This window comes from Lontra canadensis, unplaced genomic scaffold, assembly GCF_010015895.1.
Source record: "Lontra canadensis isolate GAN:19392208 unplaced genomic scaffold, GSC_riverotter_1.0 scaffold224, whole genome shotgun sequence".
NCBI lineage: Eukaryota > Metazoa > Chordata > Mammalia > Carnivora > Mustelidae > Lontra > Lontra canadensis.
The window spans coordinates 450957-476651 of record NW_022631218.1 but is presented as its reverse complement, the minus strand read 5'-3'; the positions used below and the strand labels follow the sequence as shown (position 1 = coordinate 476651).

Below are 25695 nucleotides of genomic sequence, written 5' to 3'. Positions count from 1 at the left end.
TGGGGCCCAGTGGCCTGCAGCCCGCACGGTGGACCCATGAGGAAGCAGCGGTTGCCCCTCAGGGGATGGCTGGCTTTGACCCGAGGCTCTAGGTCAGGCTGGGACCTAGCCGGGCCCGCCCACTCGCACACACCTGCTCCCTTCCCATCCCTGGGAGAGCAGCATGTGTAAAGGACGAGGGCACCTTGGCCAGTTCATCCGACTTTTTAAAACCAAGTGCAAATATTGTCAGGTGCTCTGTTTGCAGCAGCAGGAGCCTGTGCCTGTTGAGATAGGTGCGCGCCAGCCATCCACGGACGTGGGAAAGCCACACAGGCAGCACCATTGTTCTCTGTCCCCCAGGTGATGCCCTGGAAAAGGTCACGGCTGCCTAAACCTTTAAAATCCCAGGGGGAGACGAACGTTGCCTGTGCTGGGACTCAGCCACAACTCTGCATGGGTCTCTCACCGTTTTTTAATTCACTCTCCTTTGTAAATTTTTTCTTAAAGCAGCAAGAAGAGCGTGTTGATACCAGTCAGAGAACATTGATTTCTGATTCTTCTAAGAATTCCTATTGCCATCGTAGAAGTTGACCTTCAGGTGAGTGTCTGGTGCCCTAAGGGCAGTGTGACACGGGGCCCCTGGAAAGTGGGTGCTAGGCCTAGAGGCCACTTGGGAAGAGCCTTTGCCCGTCCCGGCTGGGTGGGTGCCTGGGACAGGGAGGGTTGTGAGCCGGTGTCCTGGCAACAGAGGCTGGCGACTCTTACAGGGGCTTGTCTTCTGGCGGGTGGAGGAGGGAGAACACCCCGGGCCCTTCACTTCGCTGTCTGGCTCTCTGGACACTGGGAAGAGGGTTTTGAGTCTCACCCCGGCCTGCTCAGCACGGCCCACAGAAACGGGATTACGGAGACTCGGACTCCACCAGCCGCTCCTGGTCGGACTCTGGGGGACGACGGGGCACCGTCCTCCTGCAGACTCACACATAAACACCCCTCCTGCAGGATGAGGGGTGCCAGGCTGATGGGGGCACTGCTCGCCTTGGCCGGCCTGCTGCACGTGGCCCTGTCCCTAAAAATAGCAGCCTTCAATATCCGGACTTTTGGGGAGACCAAGATGTCCAATTCCACGCTCTCTCACTACATCGTGCAGGTCAGTCCAAGCCGGGCTGTCCCCAAGGAACCCCAGGGCGGGGGGAGGGGACAAGTCTAACAGGTCCTGGGAACACTGGGCCAGCAGTCCGTCCTGAGAGTACCCACAACCCAGGGTGTGCAGAGCCTCTGGTGAAGAGAACCCGCCCCGGCCAGCAGCAGAGTCCCACGCCAGACCATGCATGAAGGCGCCCCGGGAACAGCTCAGCCCTGTGGGGACCTGCAGGAAGCGGGGCCCAGCTCCCCAGCGTCCACGCAGGCTGCCCCGCTCAGCATCACCGTGGCCCTGTCCATAGATCCTGAGTCGCTACGACATCGCCATCGTCCAGGAGGTCAGAGACAGCCACCTGACAGCCGTGGGGAGGCTGCTGGATGCTCTCAACCGGTGGGTGATGGCAGTGGGGGGGGCCCCGGGGAGGCACGGGACGGTGACCCTCCCCCCAGGACATGGTACAGCTGCCGAACGGAGACAGGAGCCCTGCAGGCGGCCCTCTGACAGGGACGTCGTTTCCTTGATCCAGGGATGACCCAGACACCTATCATTACGTGGTCAGTGAGCCTTTGGGCCGCAGCAGCTACAAGGAACGCTACCTCTTCTTGTTCAGGTAAAGCCCCGGCTCACACAGGCGGGGGCCATCCAGGAGCACTCCCGGAAGGCTGGGTGCGGAGGCCCTCGAGGGCAGCAGTGTGTCCTGTGGGGAGGAACTGGAGGCCACAGACTGCGGGCCTTGGGCTCTGAGCCCCACTGTGTGCTGCCCACTTGGGCCAGGCCGCAGGCTCACTCCCGGCCCTCCCCAGGCCTGACCAGGTGACCGTGCTGGACAGCTACCAGTACGACGACGGCTGCGAGCCCTGCGGGAATGACACCTTCAGCCGCGAGCCCGCCATCGTCCGGTTCCACTCCCCGCTCACCAGTACGCACCCCTTCCTGGGATCCCTGGAAAGCCCTGGTCACCCCTAGTGCTCTGGTCTGAGGTTGAAGTCCCTCAGGAAAACACCCCGTTGGGATGGGCTCGTGCCCCCTAACCCCGCCAGGGCTGAGCGGGACATCTCCACAGAGGTCTGGGAGTTCGCCATTGTTCCGCTCCACGCGGCCCCCCTGGACGCAGTGGCAGAGATGGACTCGCTCTATGACGTCTACCTGGCTGTTCGGCAGAAGTGGGACCTGGAGGTGAGTCCCCGGCCCCAGGCCCTGGGGGTACATGCCGTGTGCCCAGGCCAAGTGGCTGCCATCTCCTGCTAGGATGTCATGCTCATGGGTGACTTCAACGCTGGCTGCAGCTACGTGGCCCCCACCCAGTGGGCCTCCATCCGCCTGCGCACAAGCCCGGCCTTCCAGTGGCTGATTGCCGACACTGTGGACACCACATCCACGGCCACGCACTGTGCCTACGACAGGTAGGCAGGGACGGACAGGGTCACCTCCAGGAACAGCCTTGACTCCTAGGTTCAAGTTCCCAAAACCTGGGTCAGTCACCCTCCCGCAGTCTGGGGCCCTAGTGCCTGGGTTAAGGGAGGGGCTCCCAGTCCCTCAGCCCAGCGAGGGCCTGCTGGACTCCAACAGCCCCACTGCGTGACCTTTCCCGACTAAGAGACGGGGGGGGGGGGGGGGGGGGGGTGGGGGGGGCCAGCCCCGGGGCTGACGGGGACCACCTTGTGCACGGCAGGATCGTGGTGGCCGGAACGGTGCTCCAGCACGCCATCGTTCCAGACTCGGCTGCCCCCTTTGACTTCCAGGCTGCCTACGGCCTCAGCAGCCAGCTGGTAGGTGTCCTTCCCTTCAGCTCTCCTGGGGCTCCGGCCTGCACCCCGGGGGCTTGCGGCTGTCTCCGTTCTGGGCACCGACATCAGAGAGCCGTGGGGGGCCGAGCAGGCAATACTGTGTGCGGAGCGGGTCGTGCGCCGCCGTCCTCACTGTGCGCTTCCCCACAGGCCCAGGCCATCAGCGACCATTACCCGGTGGAGGTGACGCTGAAGAGGGTCTGACGTGAGCGGAGTTCAGGACGCAACCTCCACCTGCCACAGCTTTGCCTGTCCTCGTGCCCACGAGTCGGGGCTGAGAGCACCTCCCCTGCACACGGCCTGGTCGCTCCTCTGCCTCCGCAGTGAGTGTGGGGTTCGTGGCAACCCAGCGCCCTACCCACCTTCACAGTCCCAGCACCGGTTCACCGCTTAGATGAACACAGGTTTTTAAGTAAAAAATGCTTTTAAGTAAATAAAGCTCACAGCGGGTGTTGTCACAGGTGGCACCTCCTCCTTTCTCCATGGCTGGTCTCGGCTGCCTCTTTCTTCGTCACCTCCGCTGCAGCCCTAGTCCCTGCGGGGAGACGGGGCCCTTCACGCCGGTGGCCCCTCAGTGTCGCTCCAGGGCCTTGACGAGCAGGTGGTTGAGGCGGCCCACCATGGGGCGGAGGTCGTTGACCAGCCCCGCCGCGATCATGGCGTTCTCGTAGATCTGAGAGGGAGGGGGACCCGTCAGTGGGAGGACACGGCCCTGCAGAGGGGAGAGAGGAGGAGCACTACGCCTCCCAACACGGGGTTTCAGGGGTGCCTGGGTGGCTCAGTTGCTCAACTCAGGTCATGTTGTCAGGGTCCTGGGCTCTCTCAAAATCTTCACAACAGAATAAAGAACAGGGGCGCCTGGGAGGCTCAGTGGGTTAAAGCCTCTGCCTTCAGCTCAGGTCACGGTCCCAGGATTCTGGGATCGAGCCCCGCATTGAGCTCTCTGCTCAGCGGGGAGCCTGCTTCCCTTCCTCTCTCTCTCTCTGCCAAATAAATAAATAAATAAAACCTTTAAAAGAAAAATAAAGCAGGGTTTTAGAGGCAACAGGTGCCCCACGTCAACAGGCGACCCGGGCTCTCAGAATGAGAACAGGCGGCACTTCTCTCGGACCCGAGACGCACCTGATCCACCAGCAGCTGCGCCAGGTCCGGCTCGCTGTCCCGCAGCTGACTGAGCTTCTTGATCAGCACGTGTCTGTGGCACAGAAAACACCAGCGTTAGCGCGAGGCCTCTGTGTTGTGAGGACTCTTCTGAGGTTGGGGTGATCGGAACCTTCAAAAAAGTGTAGTAGGACGGTCCTGTGTAAGAAGAAAAAGCAGATAATGTGAATTCCAGAGGCTATACCGAGAAAACCAGGAGAATTCAGAGATTTGATCTGCAAATACAGCAGGTACCAAAGTTAATATATGAACAAGACATTCGATGTCAGAAACCCTCCTTAATCCATACATTTAACAGATTACCTTAGTTCAGGTAACTAAAGTCTGTAAGCACGGGGAGAACGGCCGAGGAAGACCATGCCTAAGTGTTACAGCACACTGTAAGGCTCCAGTGATTGCACTGCTGGCTCTGAAAAGTGAAACGCCAACGCCGGGGGCCCTTGGTTGGCTCCACTGGTAGAGTGGAGGCCTCTGATGGCAGCGTCCTGATCCTGCTTAATATATAACCATGGGGTGTACTATATAAACATACGAATAAACTACAGCACTGAAACAAAACAGCATTTTGGAGTGCCTTGGGGGACTCTGGGTTAAGTGTCTACCTTGTGCTCGGGTCCGGACTCGGGGGTCCTGGGATCGCACTCTGCTCACTGGGGCACCTGCTTCTCCCTCTGCCCCACCCCCTGCTCAGGCTCGCTCTCTCGCTTGAAGTAAAATCTCTGGAAAGTGTACAAGAGGGAGGGTAACTGGCCAAAAACCCAGAACACTACTGGATTTCTAGTAGATTCCATAGATCAAAAGAAATACAATCATTTAGAAGAAAACAATTTCAGGACTGCTGAAGCTGAAACAAAACATGCAGAGGTCAAAAAGGGAGATGGGAAACAGCATGAGGAGAGCATTTCTGCACAGGAGAAAACACCATAAATCCCATCTGACCTTACTCATATGCAACCTACATCAAAATTGAGAAGTTTTTGGTAAAACTGAAAGCGTTGAAGAAATCGAAGCGTGTCTAACTGCCACAGAGGACAGTGGGAGTCCCCCAGCACGGGCATGGACGCTGCCCTGAGACGCAGCGGCCCATCTCAGAGCACCGTGTCCGGCAGAACCGCTCCAAGGCCGCTGGCAAACGCGCGCCCCTGATGTGGGCCTCACGGGAGACAAAGGTGCAAGGGAAAGGTGGCTGTGAGTTCCTTTGGTTCTTCCCATTTCTGGACCAGATGAACACGTTACCAATTTTAAAAGCAACCGAAATTTCAAAATAGTCTCTGGCAACAGAAACGAGCATCCGGGACAGCCACCTCCCAGCACCATTCTCGGGCCGCCACAAAGGCCAGTCCACGGGGACTGGGGACCAGCCACAAGCCACGTCCAGTCTCACCCGCTGACTCCGTGTCTAGTCATCCGGCTCACAAAGCAGAAAAGGAGACTCCTTCCTCTCCCCAGCAATCTAAACAAAATCTATGATTATAAAGCAACATGAAAAAAGCTTTATGATAATTAAAAATAGTAAAGCGCACAGCGGTGCCTGGATGGCTCCGTGGGTTGAGCATCCAACTCTTGGTTTCTGCTCAGGTCATGATCTCAGGGTTATGGAATGGAGCCCCGTGTCTTACTCCGCGCTCCACAGAGCCTGCCTGAGGTTCCCTCACCCTCCCCTCCTCTGCCACTCCCACGCTCTCTGAATCTTAAAAAACAAACAAAAAAACGTATACAACAACTTAAGACCAAAAAAATACACCAAATGGGCTATATAGTAAGTATGGAAGGAGACAAGCCTAGAGAGGCTTGCTTTTTGCTATTTTCTAACATTTTTGGTAACTTGGAATAATTTCATTTAAAAAATTATTGTAGGGGCGCCTGGGTGGCGTAGTCGGTTAAGCAGCCAAAATTGTTGGTTTTGGCTCAGGTCATAATCTCACCGTCATGGTATCGAGCCCCAGTGCTCAACAGAGTCGGCTGGAGATCTCCTTTCCCTCTGTCCCTACCTCCGCCAGGTACTCCCTCTCTGCAGAATAAATCTTATGAAATCATTGTATACAAAATCCCCCCAAAACTTTTCATATACAGCTGCAAGTTAGAAGATGAAATTTCAGGGCACCTAGATGACTTACCTGCCAGGGTCCTGGGATCAAGCCCCACATCGTGCTCTCTGTTCAGTGGGGGGCCTGCTTTTCCCTCCCACTCCCCCTGCTTGTGTTCCCTCTCTCGCTCGCTCCCTCTCTCTCAAATACCAAAAAAGGAAAAAAAAAAAAAAACCCTAAATAAACAGATCGAGCATGTTCACGGATGAGAGAATGGACATATCGATGCCCATTCATTCGAAATCGACTGGGGCTCTCAATCAAAAGCTGAACTGTGTGCGCGTGTGGAACCTGTCAGGCCACCTCGTACAGCGCAGATGTGCAGGAGGGAAGATACCCTTGAAGGGAACTAAGGGGAAGGTCACTGAACAGACCTGCGGGGAAGACCGTGCGCTGCGGCCACTGGACAGAGACGTCCACGCAGGTCAGCAGGGAGAGGACAGGCGTGAGCGGCTGGGGTGTTCATGTGGAGTGAGATACGACGACTCTTACATCCCAAACCAATTAGAGATGGACTAAAACCAGCCCCAAAGCCAAAACGTTAAGGCTTTTAGACAGAAATGTTAGGAGAATACATTCAAGACTCTGATGAGAAAGATTTCTCAACAAGACCTAGAAAAGCACCCAACACAGACCTGTAGCACGGGGGGCGAAGGCGTTGCAGGGCTCAGATTCAGCTGTACAGTCACAGGAAGAGCAGGACCGCACAGTGACGGGGTAAGGGACGTCGTGGCGAGCACGTGGTCGTGTCCGTAAACGTCAAATCATTGTTTGTCCAAAACGGACCCCGTATGTCAACCAAACTTCAAATTAACGAGTTTTTTAAAATTATGACTTCGTTAAAATTAAGAACCTCTCAACACATCTTCAGGCAGATGAAGACACTGGAAGAAGATGCAACTGAGAAAGTGCAAACTACAAGACGAACAGGACAAAGGACCGTCTCGGGCGTGTCCTCAGAAAGCCAAGCTAAAGGGCGCAAAGCGCAGGGCCTGGGGCCTCCCGTGCCAGCTGCACGCGGGAGCAGCGTCTCCTCACCCAACAGAGGCCACCGGGGCAGGTGAGCCTCAGGCAAACACAGGCACGGACCAGACAGGACAGTGGTCCAAGCAACCCGTCCCAGCAGCCCCCAAATGAGAACGACCCCCAAGTCCACCAGGAAAGGCTGCATCACGGCGCCGAGGCAGAGCCCTGCCTGTTACTCTGCCCCGACACAAACGCCCGCCCCCTCCTCTGGCCACCGTCCGCTGAGAAGCGGAGGAGGTACGACCTCAGAAGCACATGCCTGGGGACACCACTGACAGGCCACCCAGAGCTGTGTCCAGGACACACGACAGTCAGACTAGAGCACAGTGAGGAGCTCTGAGTCTCTACAGTGAGGGCTGTGGGGCCGCTGAGGAGGGATAGGCCGCACCAGGATAGCAGGACACGGGGGCATCCAGCCGCCAGCACTGCCGTGTTCTAGAACCTCCCACAGGGGCTGGGGTGGGGGGATAAACTCAATGTAGTTGGATCACACAGCTGGTGTCTGTAGTTCCCAAACCGCCCATAAGCCTTCTGCCCTTGGTAGGTGTCAGTCGTGAGCTGTACCCCCATCTGCGCAGCATCACTGCGCAGGGGCGAGTCGCGGGTGCCCCGGGTCCAGGTGCCGGGAGCCCACCTGGGGTTGATCTCCAGCGTGGGCTGCAGCAGCTGAGCGCGCTCCTCCTGGCTCTTGGCCAGCTGCTGCATGCGCAGGAAGTGCCGGGCGGCCCCCATCTCCAGCACGGTGATCATGGCGGGGTGGGTGTCCAGTCGCAGAGTCACCTACAAGGAAGGCCGGGGACCGGGTGAGGGCACAGCGGGAGGTAGGGAGGCCCTGGGGTTGGAGGGCCTTGAGCGGGTCAGAAGCTTCCCCAGGTGACAGCAGAGAATGCAAGTCTCTGGGGACACCCTCCCCGCCGCCCCGCACCACTGAGAAGGGAGCGGGAACCGCGGCCACATCAAGTTCCCGGGGCAGAATCCTGAACGGGGACCCCGTGTCCCTCACAGCCCCCGGTTTCTCATGTATCAGTGGCTGTCCTAGGGCCATCCTGCCTGGTTGCCCACGCCCCTCGGCCTCACAGGGGCCACTGACGTCCTACGACTGTGGGGAACCCCACAGGCCCACCCATCTCGATGGCCTGAGCCCCCTTCCCGCAGACCATGCGCTCACCAGCCCCGCCCAAGACGCTCCCAAGGGACTTGGCGTCCTCGGCGCACCGCCTCCCCCACGCCTGCGCACGCCCTGGGAGGAGCAGCGACATGCCCGTCCCCACCCCAGACCATGGCGTCCCCCGCCGCCGGGAGAGCACACCAGGCCAGCCACTCAGCAGGCAGCTGTGGGGTCACGGAGGTGGCCCGTCTCTCGAAGGCCTCACCTTCACATTGGTGACACGTGACCCCAGCGCGTTTCTCATCCAAGCCATCAGGTCCTCCGTCTCCTTCTCCGACAGGCGGTCACCGGCTACGAGGAGCAGAAGGGAGGGAGCCCCGAGCTGCTACAGGCAGCCCCGCCCTCTGCGGTCGTCCCAGGACCTGAAACACTTCTGCCCCGTGCGGGCTGCAGGAGGCTCCCTCCAGCCCCTGCTGGCCACCAGCACGAGGACAGAAGCTTGCCAAGAAGCTCTTCACCTAAGGGCGAGCAGCTAGAACGACCTCACAGAGGACTCTCCGGGGCGCGGGGCTGGCTGAGCCGGCAGAGCACGTGACTCGTGCTCTCGGGGTCACAAGTCCCAGCGCCACAGTGGGTGCGGTGCCTACTTTAAAAAAAGGACACTTTCGGGGCGCCTGGGTGGCTCAGTGGGTTAAGCCTCTGCCTTCGGCTCAGGTCACGATCTCAGGGTCCTGGGATCGAGCCCCGCGTCGGGCTCTCTGCTCAGCGGGGAGCCTGCTTCCCTCTCTCTCTGCCTGCCTCCCTGCCTGCTTGTGATCTCTGTCAAATAAATAAATAAAATCTTTAAAAAAAAAAAAAAAAAGGACACTTTGAGTTGCCTGAGGCTCGTGGAATTTTGTAGGAGTTTTCTTAGAAGGATGATTTCTCATCCTCTCAGGAAGCCACGCTGGACGGGGCATGGGAGGGGTCCCGGGATCTACACAGGAGCGGCTCCTGACAGCTGCTTCTGTGCAGGCTGGGGACCTGGGACAACAAAGGAGCAAGGAAGACCCCACGTCCACAGCCCCTGGGCCCGCCTCCCCGCGCGCCCGGCCACCGCCCTCGGCTGGGCCCAGACGGAAGGGGAGCCGACCTGGGGCCCCGGCCTCCAACTTCTCCTCCTTGTAGTGGTCCACGACGATGTCCGTCTCCACAGAGATCAGCTTCTTCCTGTCGAACTCGCGGAGGTGGAGCAGAGTCAGCTCATCAAAGTGCTCGTAGCAGAAGAGAACCTACGAGGGCGGGAGGATGCAGCGTCGGGCCCGGGGAGCGGGGCGCGGGAGGCGCGGGCAGGGTCTCGTGTCCAGAAAGGCCACATCAGAGACCCTGGGACCTCCTGAGCCGCACAGATAAAGGGATCACCAGACGGCCCTGAGCGGGGCCCGGGCTCTGTCAGAGCAGCAGGAACAGCGACTCCACAGAGGAAGCCACGTCACCCCAGAGACGCACATCAGCAGTAGCTCAGCCGGGCCTCGGGCACCCAGACGTCCCCTCGCGCTGCTTGGTCGTCCAGTGTCCCGGGGCCCATTCGGAGCCCACTCAGCCACTGTCCGTCAAGCAGAAGACCCTCCTTCGGGCGCTCAGACACCGGTCATCTGGCCCTGGCCCGTGGCACACCCACCTCCGTGTTTTTCTGCTTCACAGCTTCGTAGTAGGGCGAGTGCTCGGCCAGCTGCCGGCTGGGGGCGCACAGGTAGTAGATGGCGCGGCTGCCGGGCTGCATGCGGCTGGCGTAGTCCGGGAGGCTCGTCGGCTGCCCGGCGGGCAGGGCCGAGGACTCGTACCGCAGCAGCTTCGCGATCTCCTCCTGCGGACAGAGGCCAGCTCGCTCGTTCCAGGTCCTGCCCCGACGGCCTCCCAAACGCCTGCCACACACCTCGGAAGCCTGTGGCTACGGGGAGGAAGGGCTCTGGCCGGCCTCACCCCCGCCTGCTGGGCCCAGGGCTGGCGCTCAGCCCCTGGGGCGCTGCAGGGGCTCTGGTGGTATCCGCCAGGTCCCCCATCGAAAGTCTAGGGAACCCTGCAGAGAACCTTCACCCAGGCGGTCCAGGGGCCTGGGGAGAGGGGTTCTCCAGTCTCGTCCTAGGAGTGACCAGACAGGTCCGTGGCAGAGACTTTCCCGACCCAGCATCCTCCATTCTAGTCACGGACCCTGCCTCTTGGGCACGAGGACACGGTGCAGAGGCCACATTCGCAGGCTTCCCTACAGCACAGACTAGCCCAAGGCGGGGTCCGGACGACAGTACACGGATGACAGTGGGCGTGTACTGAAGGGGGTGCTGTCGTCCTCCTTCCTGTCAGCTGAAGTCAACGGGCCTGCTGGTGCCCTATCCTCTCGACGGGGGAGGTGCCTGCTAAGGACTGAGGAGCGACAACAAGCTGGTGCCTAGGTCCCTAAGGCCACCAGCCCAGATGTGACTTGGGACCTAAACTGCCTAGTCTACACCACTGACTTCTCGATTATCCAGCACAGACACGTGAGGGGGGACACAAGACGGGAGCCTGTTCAGAGGCGATGTGTGATGAAATGGCACGATGGGGATGCAAATGCCACACGTGCGGTTTACCAGAAACACATCACTGGCAGCGCACAGATGTTCAGACAGGCCTGCACCAGGAGCCGGGGCGGGGGAGGGTGGTCCTGCCACCAGCCAGCAGCAAGTACGGCCCGAGGCCCAAGCCCCACGGCCTGAAGAACCCCCTGGGGAACCCCAGACATTTGGTCGTATCCTTCCTCACCTCCTGCTGTTCTGGTGCAGAAGATGAAATCCCGACCCTGGGAGTACCTGCTTAATGGGAATGGGTGTCTTTTTGGGAGGATGAGAATGTTCTGGAACTGGATGGTCATGGTTGCACCACTTGTGAACATATGGCCACTGAACTGCTCACTAAAACTGTTGACTTTTTGATGAATTTGGGGGCAGCTGAGTGGCTCAGTTAAGTGTCTGCCTTTGGCTCAGGTCATGATCCCAGGGTCCTGGGATCGAGCCCCGTGTTGGGCTCTCTGCTCAGCAGGGAGCCTACTTCCCCCCCCACCGCCTGCCTCCCTGCCTACTTGTGCTATCAAATAAATAAAATCTTAAAATATATAAATAAATAAATGGGTGAATTTTATGGTGTATGAATTACATGACAATTTAAAACTGGCCAGAAAATGTTTACGGGATGGTTATGGGACATTTTTAACTAATTAAACTGAACTCTGGCCCCAGGGACACTGCATTAAAGGATTTCCACCAATCACACGGGGAAAATGCCCTGAACACCCTTCCCACCACAAGAAACAGGCACCTTGCACTGTCCCCTGTCTTATGTGATCTCCAGAGCACCCCAAGCTCTTGTGGTAGGAGACCATGCACGCCCACCTCCTTCCAGCATTAGGACGGGAAGAGTTCGGGGCTGCATGACACGGTAAGGATGCTCGGAAGCGGTGCCAGGCCTGCCGCGTCCCATGACGGAGGCCCGGAGACCAAACGCTACCTTACCGACCCCGGCACAGCACCCCACTAGGCCATACTCATGTCCCAGGGGGCTCAGCCTTTGGGCCTCCACGGAGCATGGCAGCCCAGAGAAACGCCCAGAAACCCGTATCATACCTTGACTTCCTGCTCAGCGGTGGTCACGATGCCCTCCCTCATGAATAAGCCATAATCTTCAAAAAACTTGGCATATTTTTCGGCATCTTTTTTACTCTGGTCAATGAAGAATTTTATTAGCCTTTGCTGTAGAAGGTCCCGGAGTTTCCTGCAGAACACAAATGCATTTGCCCCAAACAACTTCTGAGAAAAGATCAGAATGGCAGAATGGCAGGAAAAACATTCATTCCCACTAATAATTACAGAAGTGAAAATAACACTGATGAAACTAAAAAACACGAAGCAAAAATAAAGGGGACCCCCGACAAACCCCAGTTGGGGAGACAGGTCCCTGAGAGGCAGGAATGAGAACCGACCCCCTGTGGGGGCCACAGTCTCGGTTCCCACTGCAGATCGCACCTGAGAGCAAGGTCAGCAAGCTCTACGGACCGGCTCTCCGCGGGGGCGCACGGAAGAGCCCCCGTGCTCAATGGGGAAGACCAGGCTAAAGGAATGTGAAAAGCTGCCAGGCCAAACGTCACATCCTCTAACGGTTCTTAAGGACGTGAGAAAGTACCTCACGCTGGAAAGATGAGCAGAAAAATCCCGACATGGAGAGACTGCGGGGTGCGCATGCGCCAAGCCTGTCCCCACCACCTCCTGCACACTGCAGTGTGTCTGCGGGGATCCACACCCGCCCCCCCACGCCAGGCACTGAACCGGGGCTGACACGGCGCATGCTACAGACACAACCAGCTGTACAAAACTCAGACTTTGGGGGGATTGGGGTGTTTACTGTGGCATTACAGAGTGACATAAAATTATAAGCAGGTTCATTAGTGGAATTACGGGTATTCTCATTTCCTTGCCAGTATTTTGCTTTTCTTTTACAAAAGCAGTATTACCATGTGTTTCTATAGTAACGCAGGATAGTGGGCCAACGGTCTCATGTTCTCCTAAGCCCTCCCTCTTTGCTCTTGTCCCCAACCTCTCAGTCCCTCAGGCAAAGGGCAGAACAGGACAGCACCCACATCTAGGGTGGGGCAGCCACAGTGGCTAGGACCAGACATCGAGCCTCAGGAGGGTGACCACGCAGCCCGGTGTGGAAGGTCAGATGCCACCAGGTGCAGGGGGCACGAGCACGAGGGGAGGGCAGCAGCCACGGCATGGTGGGGAACTGGTCCACCTTCAGGTTAGGGGTAACAAGAAGCCGATGGCTTATGGTTAAAGACAGCAGCACACATGGGAAAGGTCAAGACCGATGTCCCAGTGGTGCCTGCAGGTCATCGGAGAGGTCGCCAGACACAGAGGCAAGCTGGTGTAGACGCACACAAACTTCCTGGATTCCTCAGCTGACTGATAAAAGGCCTGGGAGAAAGGACACCCCAGCAGCATCGGCAGCCCGAGGGCCCAGATCCTGGCTTCTTGCCACCATGCTCCAATCAAAGGAACCAGGGAACCTTCATGGAGTCAGTGGTCCTGGGGTCAGGGCAAGACGGAGGTGAAATACAAGGAGAGCCTGGACTGTCTTGGGCCAGAAGCGACGACGCTGAAAGCAGAGCGCGGGCGCATCAAAGGGCAGGGGGCCCGTCTGGGCAGGCTCCTTCCTGCTGGCCGCAGTCGGGGCATCGAGACGCATGAGGACAAGAACATACCAGAACCCACAAAACAAAATGGGTGATCAGTTCCTACAAATAAATTTTAGGTATTTAAAAATGAACACATACTACAACAGATACACACTGAAAGTCCGAGGAAGCAGGGCGCCTAGGGGGCTCAGCTGGTTGGATTTCTGCCTTTGGCTCGGCTGTGATGTCAGGGTCCTGGGATCGAGCCCCATGTCGAGCTCCCTACTTGGTGAGGAGTTTGCTTCCCTCTGCCCCTGCTTGTGCTCCCTCACTCGCTCTCAAAAAAATAAAAATTTAAAAACCGTTTGATGAAGCAACCAGCGGTTCACACGGCTGCAAAATGCCACCCCCACGTATGCCGGCTTAACTCCAAAGGGGAAAGGACTAAAGTGACACAGACACCTGGCAGACACCCTTCATCATGTGCCACGTGAACATCCCCAGCAACGGGACAACAAGTCCAAAGTCAGGCCCCACGTGCCAGGCTGCAGTCACTGTGCAGCTCCTGCCCCGGTAACACACGGATTCGAGTCCAGGTGCACCACTGACCAGCCTCACTGGTCTGGGACTGTTCCTGCAACCACGACCTGGTGGCGCCCCCTCAAAAGACAACAGAGGCTGCCCGGGAAAGGTCACGGTCAGTCCGGGTGAGCGCCAGCACTCAGGAGACAGGAGCTATTGCTACGGTAGGGGTGGGGAGCTGAGAAACGCAGCCACCTCCGCCCACAGGGATTCCAGAGCGACGTCTCTGAGCAATGAGCACCTTCACGCTATCCGGGACCTTCCTGGACCAAGATCAGATCCTTCCTAACCATCTGCCTCCTCTGCCTCACAGGCGGCGTGCCTGGAGTCTCCCCAGCGTGTCCAAGTGGGGGCACATCTCCCCACACACAGCCCCCCAGGCCCGGGCCCGCCGCAGCACCACACCCTGCCGGGACCCTTGGTGGCAAAGGCGGGCGCCCCATCTCGCGCGGGCGCCTCACCGGCCCCTCGCCAGCGGCTCACCTGATGAGCGCACTCTCCTGCAGGAGCTCCCGACTGAGGTTCAGGGGGATGTCCTCACTGTCCACCACGCCTGCGCGAGACACGGGCCGTCAGGACGCTCGCAGGCCCGTGGCTCTGCCCAGCCCTCAATACACACCCCTCCACCTCCCCGCCTGTCACCGAGACCACACGAGGGTGACAGCAAACTGGCAAAGGACAAGGAGGGGAGGATCAGTGGGGCAACACCCTCTGGCCCCAAAATCCTGTTGATGTCTGAGAGCAGACGCACACAGCCCGGTCATAGCAGCGTGACCAGAGCGGCCAGCGGGAAACTCCCGGGGAGGGGGGCTGAGCGGCTTCCCATGACCGCTCAGCTGGACCCCGCACCCACGGCAGACGAGCGCCCCCCACCCTCACCGCGAGTCGCGCAGTCCCTGGCCGGCAGCGCGGCGGCCCACTCGGTGGAGCTCGGCCACGGAGCCCTGTACCTCGAACGAAGCGCAGCCACTTGGGCAGGACGTCGGTGGCCTTGGTCTGGATGAGGACCTTGCGGCTGTACAGTGCGATGCCGGAGCCCAACTCCCGGCTCATGTCAAACATGGATGGTTTCTGGGGGCGAGGAAAGAGCAGTGTTGGGGAGCTCTGGGGCGACGCTGAGAACCACCCCTTCCTACGGAGGTCTGCGCTGGCGAGCTGCTGGGGGCGTGCGCGGACCCAGAAGAAAGAGAGGTCAGAAGCCGGAAGCCCACGGAGGAGCCCTACACGCTCTCAGCAGGGGGAGCAGGGAGTGGGGCTTTCCCGGGGAGCTGCGGCGCCCGCCCCGTTGCCCCTGGAGGACACCAACGGCAAAGCACACGTCCCTGTGAGCAGGGCCAAACCCACTGTGGCCGGGGACCAGACACAGCCCACGGGAAAATCCAGCTCATCACCGGGCTGGTGTAGCCCCAGAACGGCTTGTCCACTTCGTTTTCAGTTATTTTTTTTTCAAATGTTATTTATTTGTTTGAGGAGGGGGGGCAAAGGGAGAGGGAAACAGAATCCCACGACCCATGAGATCACAACCTGAGCCAAAACCAAGAGTCAGATACTTAACCAACTGACCTGCTGGGCACCCAACTTGTACGCTTTTATTTTTCAACTTGTACATTTTTAAATGGCTGTGAAAGCAGGCAAAGGTTTCTTATGTCAAAATACGTGAAATCCATGGGGCGCCTGGGTGGCTCAGTGGGTTAAAGCCTCTGCCTTTGGCTCAGGTCATGATCCCAGGGTTCTGGGATTGAACCCCGCATCAGGCTCTCTGCTCAGCAGGGAGCCCGCTTCCCTCTCTCTGCCTGCCTCGCTGCCTACTTGTGATCTCTGTCAAATAAATAAATAAAATCTTTGGGAAAAAAAAAAAAGAAAAGGGTGTAATCCAAACTGCCGAGTCTGCAGTTTCTTAGAACGCAGCTGGGCTCCTCTGCAGCCTCTGGGCGTCCTTGCTCCGGGGGCAGGGCTCCAGAACATGTGTGGCCCGTGAAGCCTGAACTAGTCACCATCGTCCCCCAAGCCCTGCTCTAAGCCTGCAGCCTGCACGCACACCACACTGGGACCTGCTGAAACGGAAACTCTGACTCAGGAGGTCCTGGGAGCACTGAGGTTCCGCAGTCCTAACGAGCCCCCGGATACGCTGGCACCGGCGTGTGGAACTCAGCAGTGAGGGTCTCACTTTCCAAAAGGGGGAGCCACAGGTCGTTACGAGGGCGGCAATCAGAAAAGGCCAGGAATCTCTTCCAACCACCTAGCAGGTTTCCCTGTTGCAGGATTCATCAGAACCTTCGCCATGCAGCTGAGCTGGGGGTCTTAGGGGCCAGGCATAAGGACGGAGTGCCCACCAACGCATCAGAGCACCACGGAGCCCCATGTGGCCGCGTGGCTCAGGGGCGCACCCGCGTGCTGCCCTGAGGGACTCCCCATGGCTCTACAACAGCCAGGCCTGCGCGTCTGAACGTCTCTGCTCTACCCCAAGATGGCACGTGGGACCCCCCTCACCTAAAAACCCTGTTCCCCTAACCAGAGACATGAATTCTTTTATTCGGATGCTACCAAGTTAATTCTTAGGATGTCCACACTGCTCTGTCCCCACTCAGGGCCAGTGCTCCCGGCGCCACGGGGGAGGCCCACCCACACCCCACGGAACAGCAGCCCGGGACCGGCAGCCACACCCCCACCGCCGGGCCTCACCGCATCGGGCACGTAGAAGACACTCCGGATGTTGAGAGGCGCGTCCGTCCTGTAGTGCAGCGTGTAGCGGGGCTTGTCGTGGGCCTGAGCTATGTAGCGGTAGAACTCCTCGTGCTGCCACTCGCCCACGTCCTTGGGGTCCATCATCCAGACGGCCTGGAAACGGGGACACAGGAGGACGCAGAGGCTCAGCAGTACCCTCCCCACAGAGCTGGGCCACCGAAGCCCATGGCCCCAGGTGCTGGCAAGTCCACCCCGCAGATGACGCAAGGCCCAGCCCACGGGACAGAGCAGGGCGACGGGCTTGGGGGCAAGCCCCTGCCCCCGACTCCAGCATGGGGAGGAGGGGGTGTCCCACAAAGACACACAAGAGGCTCGAGAACAAGGGCCCCCTCCCAGGACAGGGGGTCAGGAAAGGCCAGCCCAGAGGTGTGCACGTGCCTGGGGTACATCACAAATACGACAACTGAACGGACAAAGAAACATGGTCTAGCCATGGACTGCGACTCCGCCGTAAAAGGAACGGAGGACTGACATGGGCTCCAGTGTGGATGAACCCCACAACCGTTTCGGTGAGAAGCCAGATGCAAAGGTCTCAGTGTCTGATTCCACTGATGTGACATGTCGGGGGCAAGGGGAGGAGAGATGGGGAGCGACTACTAATGGAGGGAGGTTCCTTTTTGGGGTGAGAACATTCTAGAACAGACTATGGCTCTGTGAACACACGAAAGACGGCCAAACTGCACGTGGTGCACGTGGACAGGACACAGAAGGGTCGGGACCTGGCCTTCCACGGGGGACCCCCGCGCTGGGCCTCAGTGCCACTCAGCCCTGACCCTGGAATGTACCAACCGTTCCCCACAGCCACCTGAGCCCGCCCGGCAGCCCAGGGTCTCACCTGCTGGGTGTTCACGCGCCTGCCGTTGAGGAACAAGGGGAAACTGACGAAGTTACTGTACTTTGTCACCACATCTTGAAAAGACAAAAAACACACACCAACAATGAATACAGGAAGCTTCTGGATACACAAGAGCTCTGGAAGTGACACAGCACGCCAGACGGCTCCAGGCCAGTGGTTTCACGGGTGCGAAGCCAGGCCACGGTAGGGTGACCAGAACTCTTACGAGAACCAGGGATCTGAGGCCCCAGCCACCACGAACCCCCACACCTTCTTGGTGGCTGACATATGGGAGGTTAATGGTGAATCCTGGAAACCCTTGGCACCTCGGATAAGCACCTGGTCAGACCCGGAGGAGAAGCCCACTGTGAGGAAGCCCCGCTCCCGTTCTCCGAGAAGCGGGCACAGGCCAGGCCCCGGGGTGGGGGTCGACGGGGAAAGCACCGCGTGCAACCAGCGAGGGCGGAAGACAGAACCCAACCCGACAGCGCCAGCAGGCCCGGCCTCCCACGGCCGCACGGAGCAGGCCGGCCCAGGCGACCAGCCTGAGCGGCGCCCGAACCACCGCGCCCCCCCCCCCCCCCCCCCCCGCTGCCCCGGCTCCCGCTCGCCTCGGACGCGGGCCTCGCTGGCGAACTCCCTGCTGTCCGGCCTGAGGTGCAGGATGATCTTGGTCCCGGTTCTCACTCCCGAGGCTTCAGCGATTTCAAACACCCCAGACCTAAGATGTGGGAAAGAGAGAGCCAGCTGTGCACAGTGAGGCTGACGGGGCCTCCGCCGCACGTCCAGTCACTCTTCCTGGGACTGTCGCCAGCAGGGCCCAAGCTCACCCGCAGAGACAAGCCTGAGCGCCACCATTTCTGAGCCCAGCTGAGCCCCCGGCTGCTACGGTCTCCAACATGGGGCGTGGCTGCAGGGTGTGGCTCCCCCATCATGTGTCGCCTCGTGGGCTCTAAGGTCACCCAAGGTGGTCCCAATGCCGAAAAGAAAGAGCAGATGCCCAGGGACCGCCCCTAGGTCAAGCTAAGCCCACTCAACCCCGTGTTTCAGGCAGAGAAACCTTTTTCAGAGGAGAAGAGAGGGGGACGCACCCCCACAAGTGCCTTGTCAAACCCTGGCCCATCTCCTCTGAGTGCCGCCTTCTCAGAATTAAACAGAAATGGCAGTTCTGCCTAAGGGAGACGGGCTGGGTCCAAAAGAGCCCCTCTTGCGTGCGCCACCGGAGCCCCACGGCAGAGAGGAGCCTCCATGGGGAAAGGACTCGGAATGAAGGTTTGAGCCTATTGAAGTGCACGCCTCCATTTGGCCAAGGTCCAATTCTCCTCAAAGAGAGTTTCGAGATTCTTCCAGAACATCCACCCAGCGACCCTGAGAGCCACGGCCCCCAAGCAGGCTGCGGAACAAGTGAGCCTCTATAAAAGGCCACTCCTCAGGCCCGAGCTGGCAGGGGAGGCACGGGCAAACCCACGAGCCAAACCCAGGAACTCCCACAGAACGGAGTCCAGCGAGGCTGCCCTGGAGCAGAGGATGCGTGGTGCCCGCCCGGTCCTAAGGCCAGCGACTCTCAAAGGAGCTCTGCCTGGCACAGGCCACACTCCAGAGCACAAACACGAGGGACAGACGGCACGGGCCACCTGCAGGGGAAAGAGTAACCGGCTCCCCAAAGAGTGCGGTTCAGGCTTCACGCAGGAAGCCCAGGAAGGTGCACTGACACGCCATCAGGAGACTCTCACTTTCCAAGGGAAGCACTGATACCCCAGATGACTCGTGCAGTGCGCTTCAGGTGCGCCCGGCCGTGGCGGCCCCAGGGAGCTCCCTGTGTGTGACGTGAGGCCTGCTCTCATTTACTCACCCATCTGAGAGCCACTGGTAACCGGGGCTGCCCGGGTCCGCTGAGCGGGAGTAGACCTCCACTCTGTCCGCCACCATGAAAGCGGAGTAGAAACCCACTCCGAACTGGCCAATGATCTTGCTGCTGGCCTCCACCTGGTTCTGCAGCGCGTCCAGAAAGGCCTGTGGTGGCGAAGAATGGTCAGACGGAGGGCAGCCCCTCCCCCCGGCAGAAAATATGTCTGTGACTCTGTGTCCATCCCCCTAGTGCTGGTGGGGACCACCCTTCATCCTCAAGACAACCACACTGAGTGGTTTTTCACCGCGTGGTCTAGCCCAGGAACTAAGGCGGGCGGCGAGGTGACCGGCCCGGTGACCGGCCCGGAGAGCCCCAGCTGGGCAGCAGGGGGACTGGGTCTGTATCTGACTCGGAGCCCGTAAGCCTGCCTATTGGCAGGAGGCCTGCAGGCCACACTCCCCGGTCACTGGGGTGGCAGTCTGAGCAGGCAGGGTACAGAAAGAGGGACCCCCGCAGTTCTCCTGAATGTGTCTTCTGGGGTTTCCAAGATTCCAAGCTTCAAGGGTAAATGGTATATACCACATTCATGCTTGATACGGTATCAGAAGGTGCTTAATTTTTATGACTCATATTTATCAAAGTTTCTAAGATTAAAAATGCAGTAAAACACACACACTTGTTGCTATGACGCCGTCTGCGAGACAAAAGTGTTCTATGTGGCCCAAAAACGTGGCTGCAGACCACATCTGGGTACCGAGCACTCACACTGGGGCTGGTGTGCCCGAGGAACCAAGCTTTAAATTACATTTAATGTGAATTCAAACAGGCAGGTGTAGCTGGTGGCTACTGTATGCGACAGCACAGACTTTCCTTGACAGAAACAGAATCAAAATAATGGCAGGGAAGAATAGTCATGGAAACGTACTTTCTTAAAGGCAGAATTTCTGCAAGTCACTTCGGACCCAGGGTTAGACCATTTCAAGTGCTTCTGTCATTTCGTGGTACCATTTTAGGCAGCACATAGGCCCACAAAACCAAGTAGAGACATACAGGCAGCCCAGGGCCACCAGCCACCAACTTGCTGCTGGCAGAGGTCCTGTGACCACCCGCCCCTCAAGGGTCACACAGCAGCCACGACACCCAGGCAAACACCTGACAAGATGCTCATCCTCCCCACAGAGCCGACCACCCACCGGCGTGACCTATTCTTGTGAACAGGGCTGAGGATGGAGAGGAAGGATGACCACCTCTGCCGGGCCCCTCCACCTCAAGCAAGTCCTGAGTGATGGAGAAATGCAGAGCCAGAAGGGTGCATTCCAGACCGACAGACAGGCTTGGAGCCTAAGGTCGGCCGATTTCTAGCTACGGAAAAGGTACTGAATTCTACCTCTTCGTCTATAAGGAAAAGAAACCGGGGTCCCCATGAAGGGTAAAGTGCCCCCACAGCGCCAACACGGAGCTGGCACCCGAAGCCTGCTGGCTCCTGCCCTCTCTGGTCAGGGCAGCCTCGGGGACAGAGCCCTGAGGGCAGAAAATGCAGCACCTGAGAAGGGGACTGTGGGGTGGGGGGTGGGGGAATGGAGTTTACCTTTGATCCTGACCTGGCGATCGTTCCCAGGTTGGCTACCAGCTCTTCCTGTGTCATCCCGATGCCAGTATCCTGAGGAGAGAGGCACACTAAGCTCCAAGGCCAGCACCTGGGAGCTGGGACGGTCGTGGGCAGACAGCCACGAGGGGCAAGTGGCATCAGTTACACGTGCCAGGCAGGACTCAGGGAAGTCAAAGCACACGCCGTCACGGGGACCAGTTCTAGTCCTGGGGGCCGGGCCGCACCAGAACGAACCCCGCTAGTAGAGAGACCCAGAGAGCCAAGAGACAGAAGAGAGTCCAGAAACAGCTGCGCAGATTGTGTCCCTTGATTTGTGACAAAGGTTCCGAGAGAACTCGACGGGAAAGGAAAGCAGATGGCGCTGAAACTGCTCCCACCCTCGGCCCCCCTCACACCAGGCCCCCGACAGCTCAGACGCATAGAGGACGGGCAAAGACGGCACAGCTTCTACACAAAAACGGGAGGAAATCGGACCGTGGAAGAGGCAGAGATTTCTTACGTTCCAAAAAGCATGCGACAGAAGGAAAAAGTGATCAACCAGGCTTCACGACAATTAAAATCTTTTGCTTTTCAAAAACCACCATGAAAATTAAAAGGCAAACCACAGACTGGGAAAAAAAATACTTGCAAAGTATGTATCTGATATGGATCTTAGATCCAGAATGTATAAAGAAGTCTTGTAACTCAATTAAAAAAACAAACGACTTGATTAAAAATGAATCAGAAAGGCGCCTGGGTGGCTCAGTTGGTTAAGTGACTGCCTCCTGCTCAGGTCATGATCCTGGAGTCCCCGGATCGAGTCCGCATCAGGTGCCCTGCTCGGCAGGGAGTCTGCTTCTCCCTCTGACCTTCTCCTCTCTCATGCTCTTTCTCTCTCTCAAATAAATAAATACAATCTTTAAAAAAGATGAATCAGAAATCTGGACATTTCACAAGGAAGATACAGAAATGGCAAACACCTGACAAGATGCTCATGACTGACCATTAATCATGAGGGAAACGTACATTAAAATCCCACCGTGGGGGGCGCCTGGGTGGCTCAGTGGGTTAAAGCCTCTGCCTTCGGCTTGGGTCAGAATCTCAGGGTCCTGGGATCGAGCCCTGCGTCGGGTTCTCTGCTCAGCAGGGAGCCTGCTTCTCCCACTCTCTGCCTGCCTCTTTGCCTACTTGTGATCTCTCTCCCTCTCTGTTAAATAAATTTAAAAAATCTTAAAAACAACAATAAGAACAACAAACCCACCATGGGCGCCCGGGCAGCTCAGTCGGGTTACAGGTCTGCCTCACACTGGGATCATGACCACTGGGTCCCGGGATTAAGCCGCACGTTGGGCTCCTTGCTTCTCCTTCTCCCTCTGCCCCCACCCCCTGGTCATGCTTGCTCGCTCTCCCTCTCTAGCGCTCTTAATTAATTAAAAAAACAAAAAAAAACAAAAAAAAAAAAACAAAAACAACCAGGGGCGCCTGGGTGGCTCAGTGGGTTAAAGCCTCTGCCTTCGGCTCGGGTCATGATCCCAGGGTCCTGGGATCGAGCCCTGCATCAGGCTCTCGGCTCAGCGGGGAGCCTGCTTCCTCCTCTCTCTCTGCCTGCCTCTCTGCCTACTTGTAATCTCTGTCAAATAAATAAATAAAATCTTAAAAAAATAAAAATAAAAAATAAAAAAACACACCCAGCCGCTGGAATGGCCCCAATCTCTGCAGCCAACAGTAGCCGGCACTGGCAAGGACCACAGCAGTGACCTCTAGCCACCACTGCCAGGCAAGCACGTGGGGACACCTGCTGCGGGTGGCTGGCGGCTCTCACAGTTACACACTCTCCTGGAGCCAGCAACCCCACTCCTAGGCATGCACCTGAGAGAAATGAAAACACGTGTCCAGAACAGCTTTACTCCTAACACCCCAAACTGGAAACAAGCCGAAGGCATGTCATGGCGAGTGGACCCCGAGCGCATGGCACACGTGCGGCAGAACACTTCTCTGGGAGAAAACAGGACACGCACTGCACCGGGGTGAAGCTCACAGCATTCTGCAGAGGGCAAGTCAGACCAAACTGTGTTTCTATGGAATTCTAGAAAAATACAAACCCGAAGGGGCAGAGAGCACATGAGTGGTTGATGGGCTGGGGGGGGAGTGGAGGTCTGCGGGGAGGAATCAGGATGGTGGTGCACTAGCAATGTGTGCACTTGAGCCCACTGAATTTTACTGTGTGTAAATCTTACATCAGTAAAGCTTCCTCCAACAGCAGCAAAAACGGCACCCACATGCAGCCCAGACAGAACAAGCCACAAGACGGCACAAGAGAACCCCGCCAGCACCGTCCCAAGCAGCCAAACCCAGCTCCCTGGGAGGCGGCGGGAAGCCCAGGTCGGAAGCATCTGCTCAGAGCCCCTGATGCTCATGCTTCCGCCTTGCAGGCATCCCCCCAGTTCGGCCATCACCCCAGACCCTGAAGAAGCTGTCTCGGCAACACGGGGTCCCTCAACCACGGCTTGAGGAGTCCCCTGCTTCTGTTTTCTTTCTGACCTTGCTATTTTCAAGAGGCTACAGAAGCCCCGAGTGCTGCTTCATTTAAAGCAAGACCACCGATCCGAACGGCGGGCTGTGATGAGACGGTACTGCAGGATACTCAGTGACGCGGGGAAACATCCATTACGGGAGAAAACTACAGTTAAAAATGTAAAAAGGGGGCGCCCGGGTGGCTCGGTTGGTTAAGCCACTGCCTTTGGCTCAGGTCATGATCCCGGAGTCCTGGGATCGAGTCCCACATCGGGCTCCTAGCTACACGGGGAGTCTGCTTCTCCCTCTGACCTTCTCCCGCCTCATGCTCTCTCTCTCTCTCAAATAAATAAATAGAATCTTAAAAAAAAAAAAAAAGTAAAAAGGGAACACTAAAAATAACACAGAACTTAACAATGTTTAGCTGTGTAAATAAACGCAGACATCAAAAACCCAGGCTAACAGTCCTCAACCTCAAATGATGGGGCAATTCTAAACCTGCTTTTCTGTGTGCCTGTGTTTTCAAATTTTCTACATTGAACAAGCATTATTTTTACAGCAAACTAAAACAAGAGTTGACAATGAAGGCAGATGGCACGTCACTTGGAGCCTGGAGAAGGAACAAAAAGGCCCATCCAGCTCCCCTGGCCCAGGAGCGCAGAGGGCTGGTGCCCGCGGCGGGACACCCGGAGGCCCACCTGGATGGTGATGGTGCCTTTCTCCGCGTCCGTCTGCAAGTGGATCTCCATTTCCGGCAGCGTCCGGCCTTCCGACAGCAGCTTGTGGCGCAGCTTCTCCAGGGCGTCACTGGCGTTGGAGACCAGCTCGCGTATGAACACCTGCGGGAGCAGAAAAAAGGTGCTAGCACCGCGGGCTGTCCTGGTCAGCAGGCGCAGTGTGCGTTCCAAGTCGGGGAGAAATGCCGAAGAATATTCTGTGTTTTAACCATAAAGACTTCCCACTTTTCTCAGAGACGGTTTCTCCAGGGCAGGTCCCAAAATGACTGAAGGCCCAGGGCTTCCCCTGACGCAGCTGCTTTTAAGGAGTGAACCCGAACCTTGCTGCTCTGTCCTGAAAATCAAGCAGGTGCCAACCTGCGACGTCAGCTCCATCCTGAAGAGCCCCGTGCCCCCACTGCTTGCCCAACTCTGGACAGGGATGTCAAAATATCCCCCAACACCTGTTTCTTCTACTCCTTAAAAAGAACTCTCTGGCTTCCTTCAACAAAGGCCTAACATGCTCAGGGGAGGAAAAGGCCACATGGCACAACCACCCGTCTGTGTCTGAGAAGCACCTTTCCCTCAAACACACCTTCCTCCTGCAGGTGCGGGAGGAAGCGTGGTGACAGGACCCCAAGAGCACAGAAGCTGGAGCTCACGGGGATGCCTGAACATGGCATGCAGCAGCACGAGACCGGGAAGTATTTCCCAAAAAGTCTCTCTTAACTTCGGAGTTTTGTGCTTTACCCTTCCTCAAAATTCCCCTCTGTACTCTAGCAATACGAGCATGGACACGACGGACTGTTTGTTCTCGCTTCTCCCACAGCCTCTCGCTCCTCCCAGCCCCTTGCTCTCTCCACATGGGGCCAGGGGCTTTGCTCTAGCAGCCCCACCGTCCATCTGGTGGCCACCCACCAGGTAACACGGTTACACAGGGCCACCGAGCATACTGCCACGCCCACAGAAGTGAACCCCAGGGCCCACACGCCAGTATCGAGGGGTGGGGGCGGGAGAGGAGGGATTCTAAACCATCAGCAAAAATAACTCCCGGAGTCAATCTAGCACAATCTTCGGGGCCTCTCTGTCCATGAAACCCAAATGGATTTAATAAAAACACTCGTGCTGGTAGCTAAGATCCAGGTCTGTCCAAATCTGATGCGTTCTTACAGCTGTTATACTACCAGGCGTGTCTCTAGAGCAGCATAAAAATCGTTTTTTTTTCAAAAGGAAACGCCACTAGCAGCGGGACTGAGGAACGGACACCGCACCTCTTTCTCTGAGTACAAGGAACGGGCAACAATGTCCAGAAGCTTCTTTGTCTCAGCCTGGAACTCGTGTTTGGAAACGGAACCTGGTAATGAATCACAGACAGATGCAGTAAAATGCAGT

The 25695-nt window shown here is 57.6% G+C and overlaps 2 protein-coding genes across 4 annotated transcripts in view; one reads left to right on the top strand and one right to left on the bottom strand.

Annotated features, from left to right (window-relative positions):
- Window positions 1–506: 506 nt before the first annotated feature.
- On the top strand, window positions 507–25614 carry DNASE1 (deoxyribonuclease 1). Of its 3 annotated transcripts, none has more exons than XM_032849356.1 (9): window positions 507–580; window positions 982–1129; window positions 1425–1513; window positions 1650–1733; window positions 1927–2042; window positions 2187–2299; window positions 2372–2526; window positions 2796–2892; window positions 25535–25614. In XM_032849356.1, the coding sequence occupies exons 2-9, from the start codon at window positions 983–985 to the stop codon at window positions 25544–25546; spliced, it is 813 nt and encodes a 270-aa protein (XP_032705247.1). In that variant the 5' UTR covers window positions 507–580; window position 982; the 3' UTR covers window positions 25547–25614. The 3 variants fall into 3 exon arrangements, with proteins under 3 accessions (XP_032705247.1, XP_032705245.1, XP_032705246.1); XM_032849354.1 differs by lacking the exon at window positions 25535–25614 and adding an exon at window positions 3061–3125; XM_032849355.1 differs by lacking the exons at window positions 507–580; window positions 25535–25614 and adding an exon at window positions 3061–3125 and having other exon boundaries at window positions 874–1129.
- The window catches only part of TRAP1 (TNF receptor associated protein 1), a 52684-nt gene continuing 30304 nt past the window's right edge, over window positions 3316–25695 (bottom strand). Inside the window, exons 3-18 of the mRNA XM_032849352.1 lie at window positions 25575–25657; window positions 24286–24426; window positions 21074–21145; window positions 19489–19649; window positions 18248–18357; window positions 17637–17710; window positions 16739–16894; window positions 15007–15127; window positions 14540–14609; window positions 11928–12075; window positions 9953–10138; window positions 9425–9563; window positions 8558–8643; window positions 7819–7964; window positions 4033–4105; window positions 3316–3583 (exon numbers count right to left, since the gene is read on the bottom strand). Coding sequence (XP_032705243.1) covers window positions 3482–3583; window positions 4033–4105; window positions 7819–7964; window positions 8558–8643; window positions 9425–9563; window positions 9953–10138; window positions 11928–12075; window positions 14540–14609; window positions 15007–15127; window positions 16739–16894; window positions 17637–17710; window positions 18248–18357; window positions 19489–19649; window positions 21074–21145; window positions 24286–24426; window positions 25575–25657 — 1868 coding nt within the window. The 3' untranslated portion in view covers window positions 3316–3481. The remainder of the gene's footprint in view (window positions 3584–4032; window positions 4106–7818; window positions 7965–8557; window positions 8644–9424; window positions 9564–9952; window positions 10139–11927; window positions 12076–14539; window positions 14610–15006; window positions 15128–16738; window positions 16895–17636; window positions 17711–18247; window positions 18358–19488; window positions 19650–21073; window positions 21146–24285; window positions 24427–25574; window positions 25658–25695) is intronic.

Bases quoted from the DNA above. Each gene is read 5' to 3' on its own strand.
- DNASE1 (XM_032849354.1), top strand. From the start codon at position 983: ATGAGGGGTGCCAGGCTGATGGGGGCACTGCTCGCCTTGGCCGGCCTG. The intron at 2,300-2,371 runs GTGAGTCCCCGG...ATCTCCTGCTAG, and splicing joins GGCAGAAGTGGGACCTGGAG to GATGTCATGCTCATGGGTGA. The intron at 2,893-3,060 runs GTAGGTGTCCTT...GCTTCCCCACAG, and splicing joins ACGGCCTCAGCAGCCAGCTG to GCCCAGGCCATCAGCGACCA.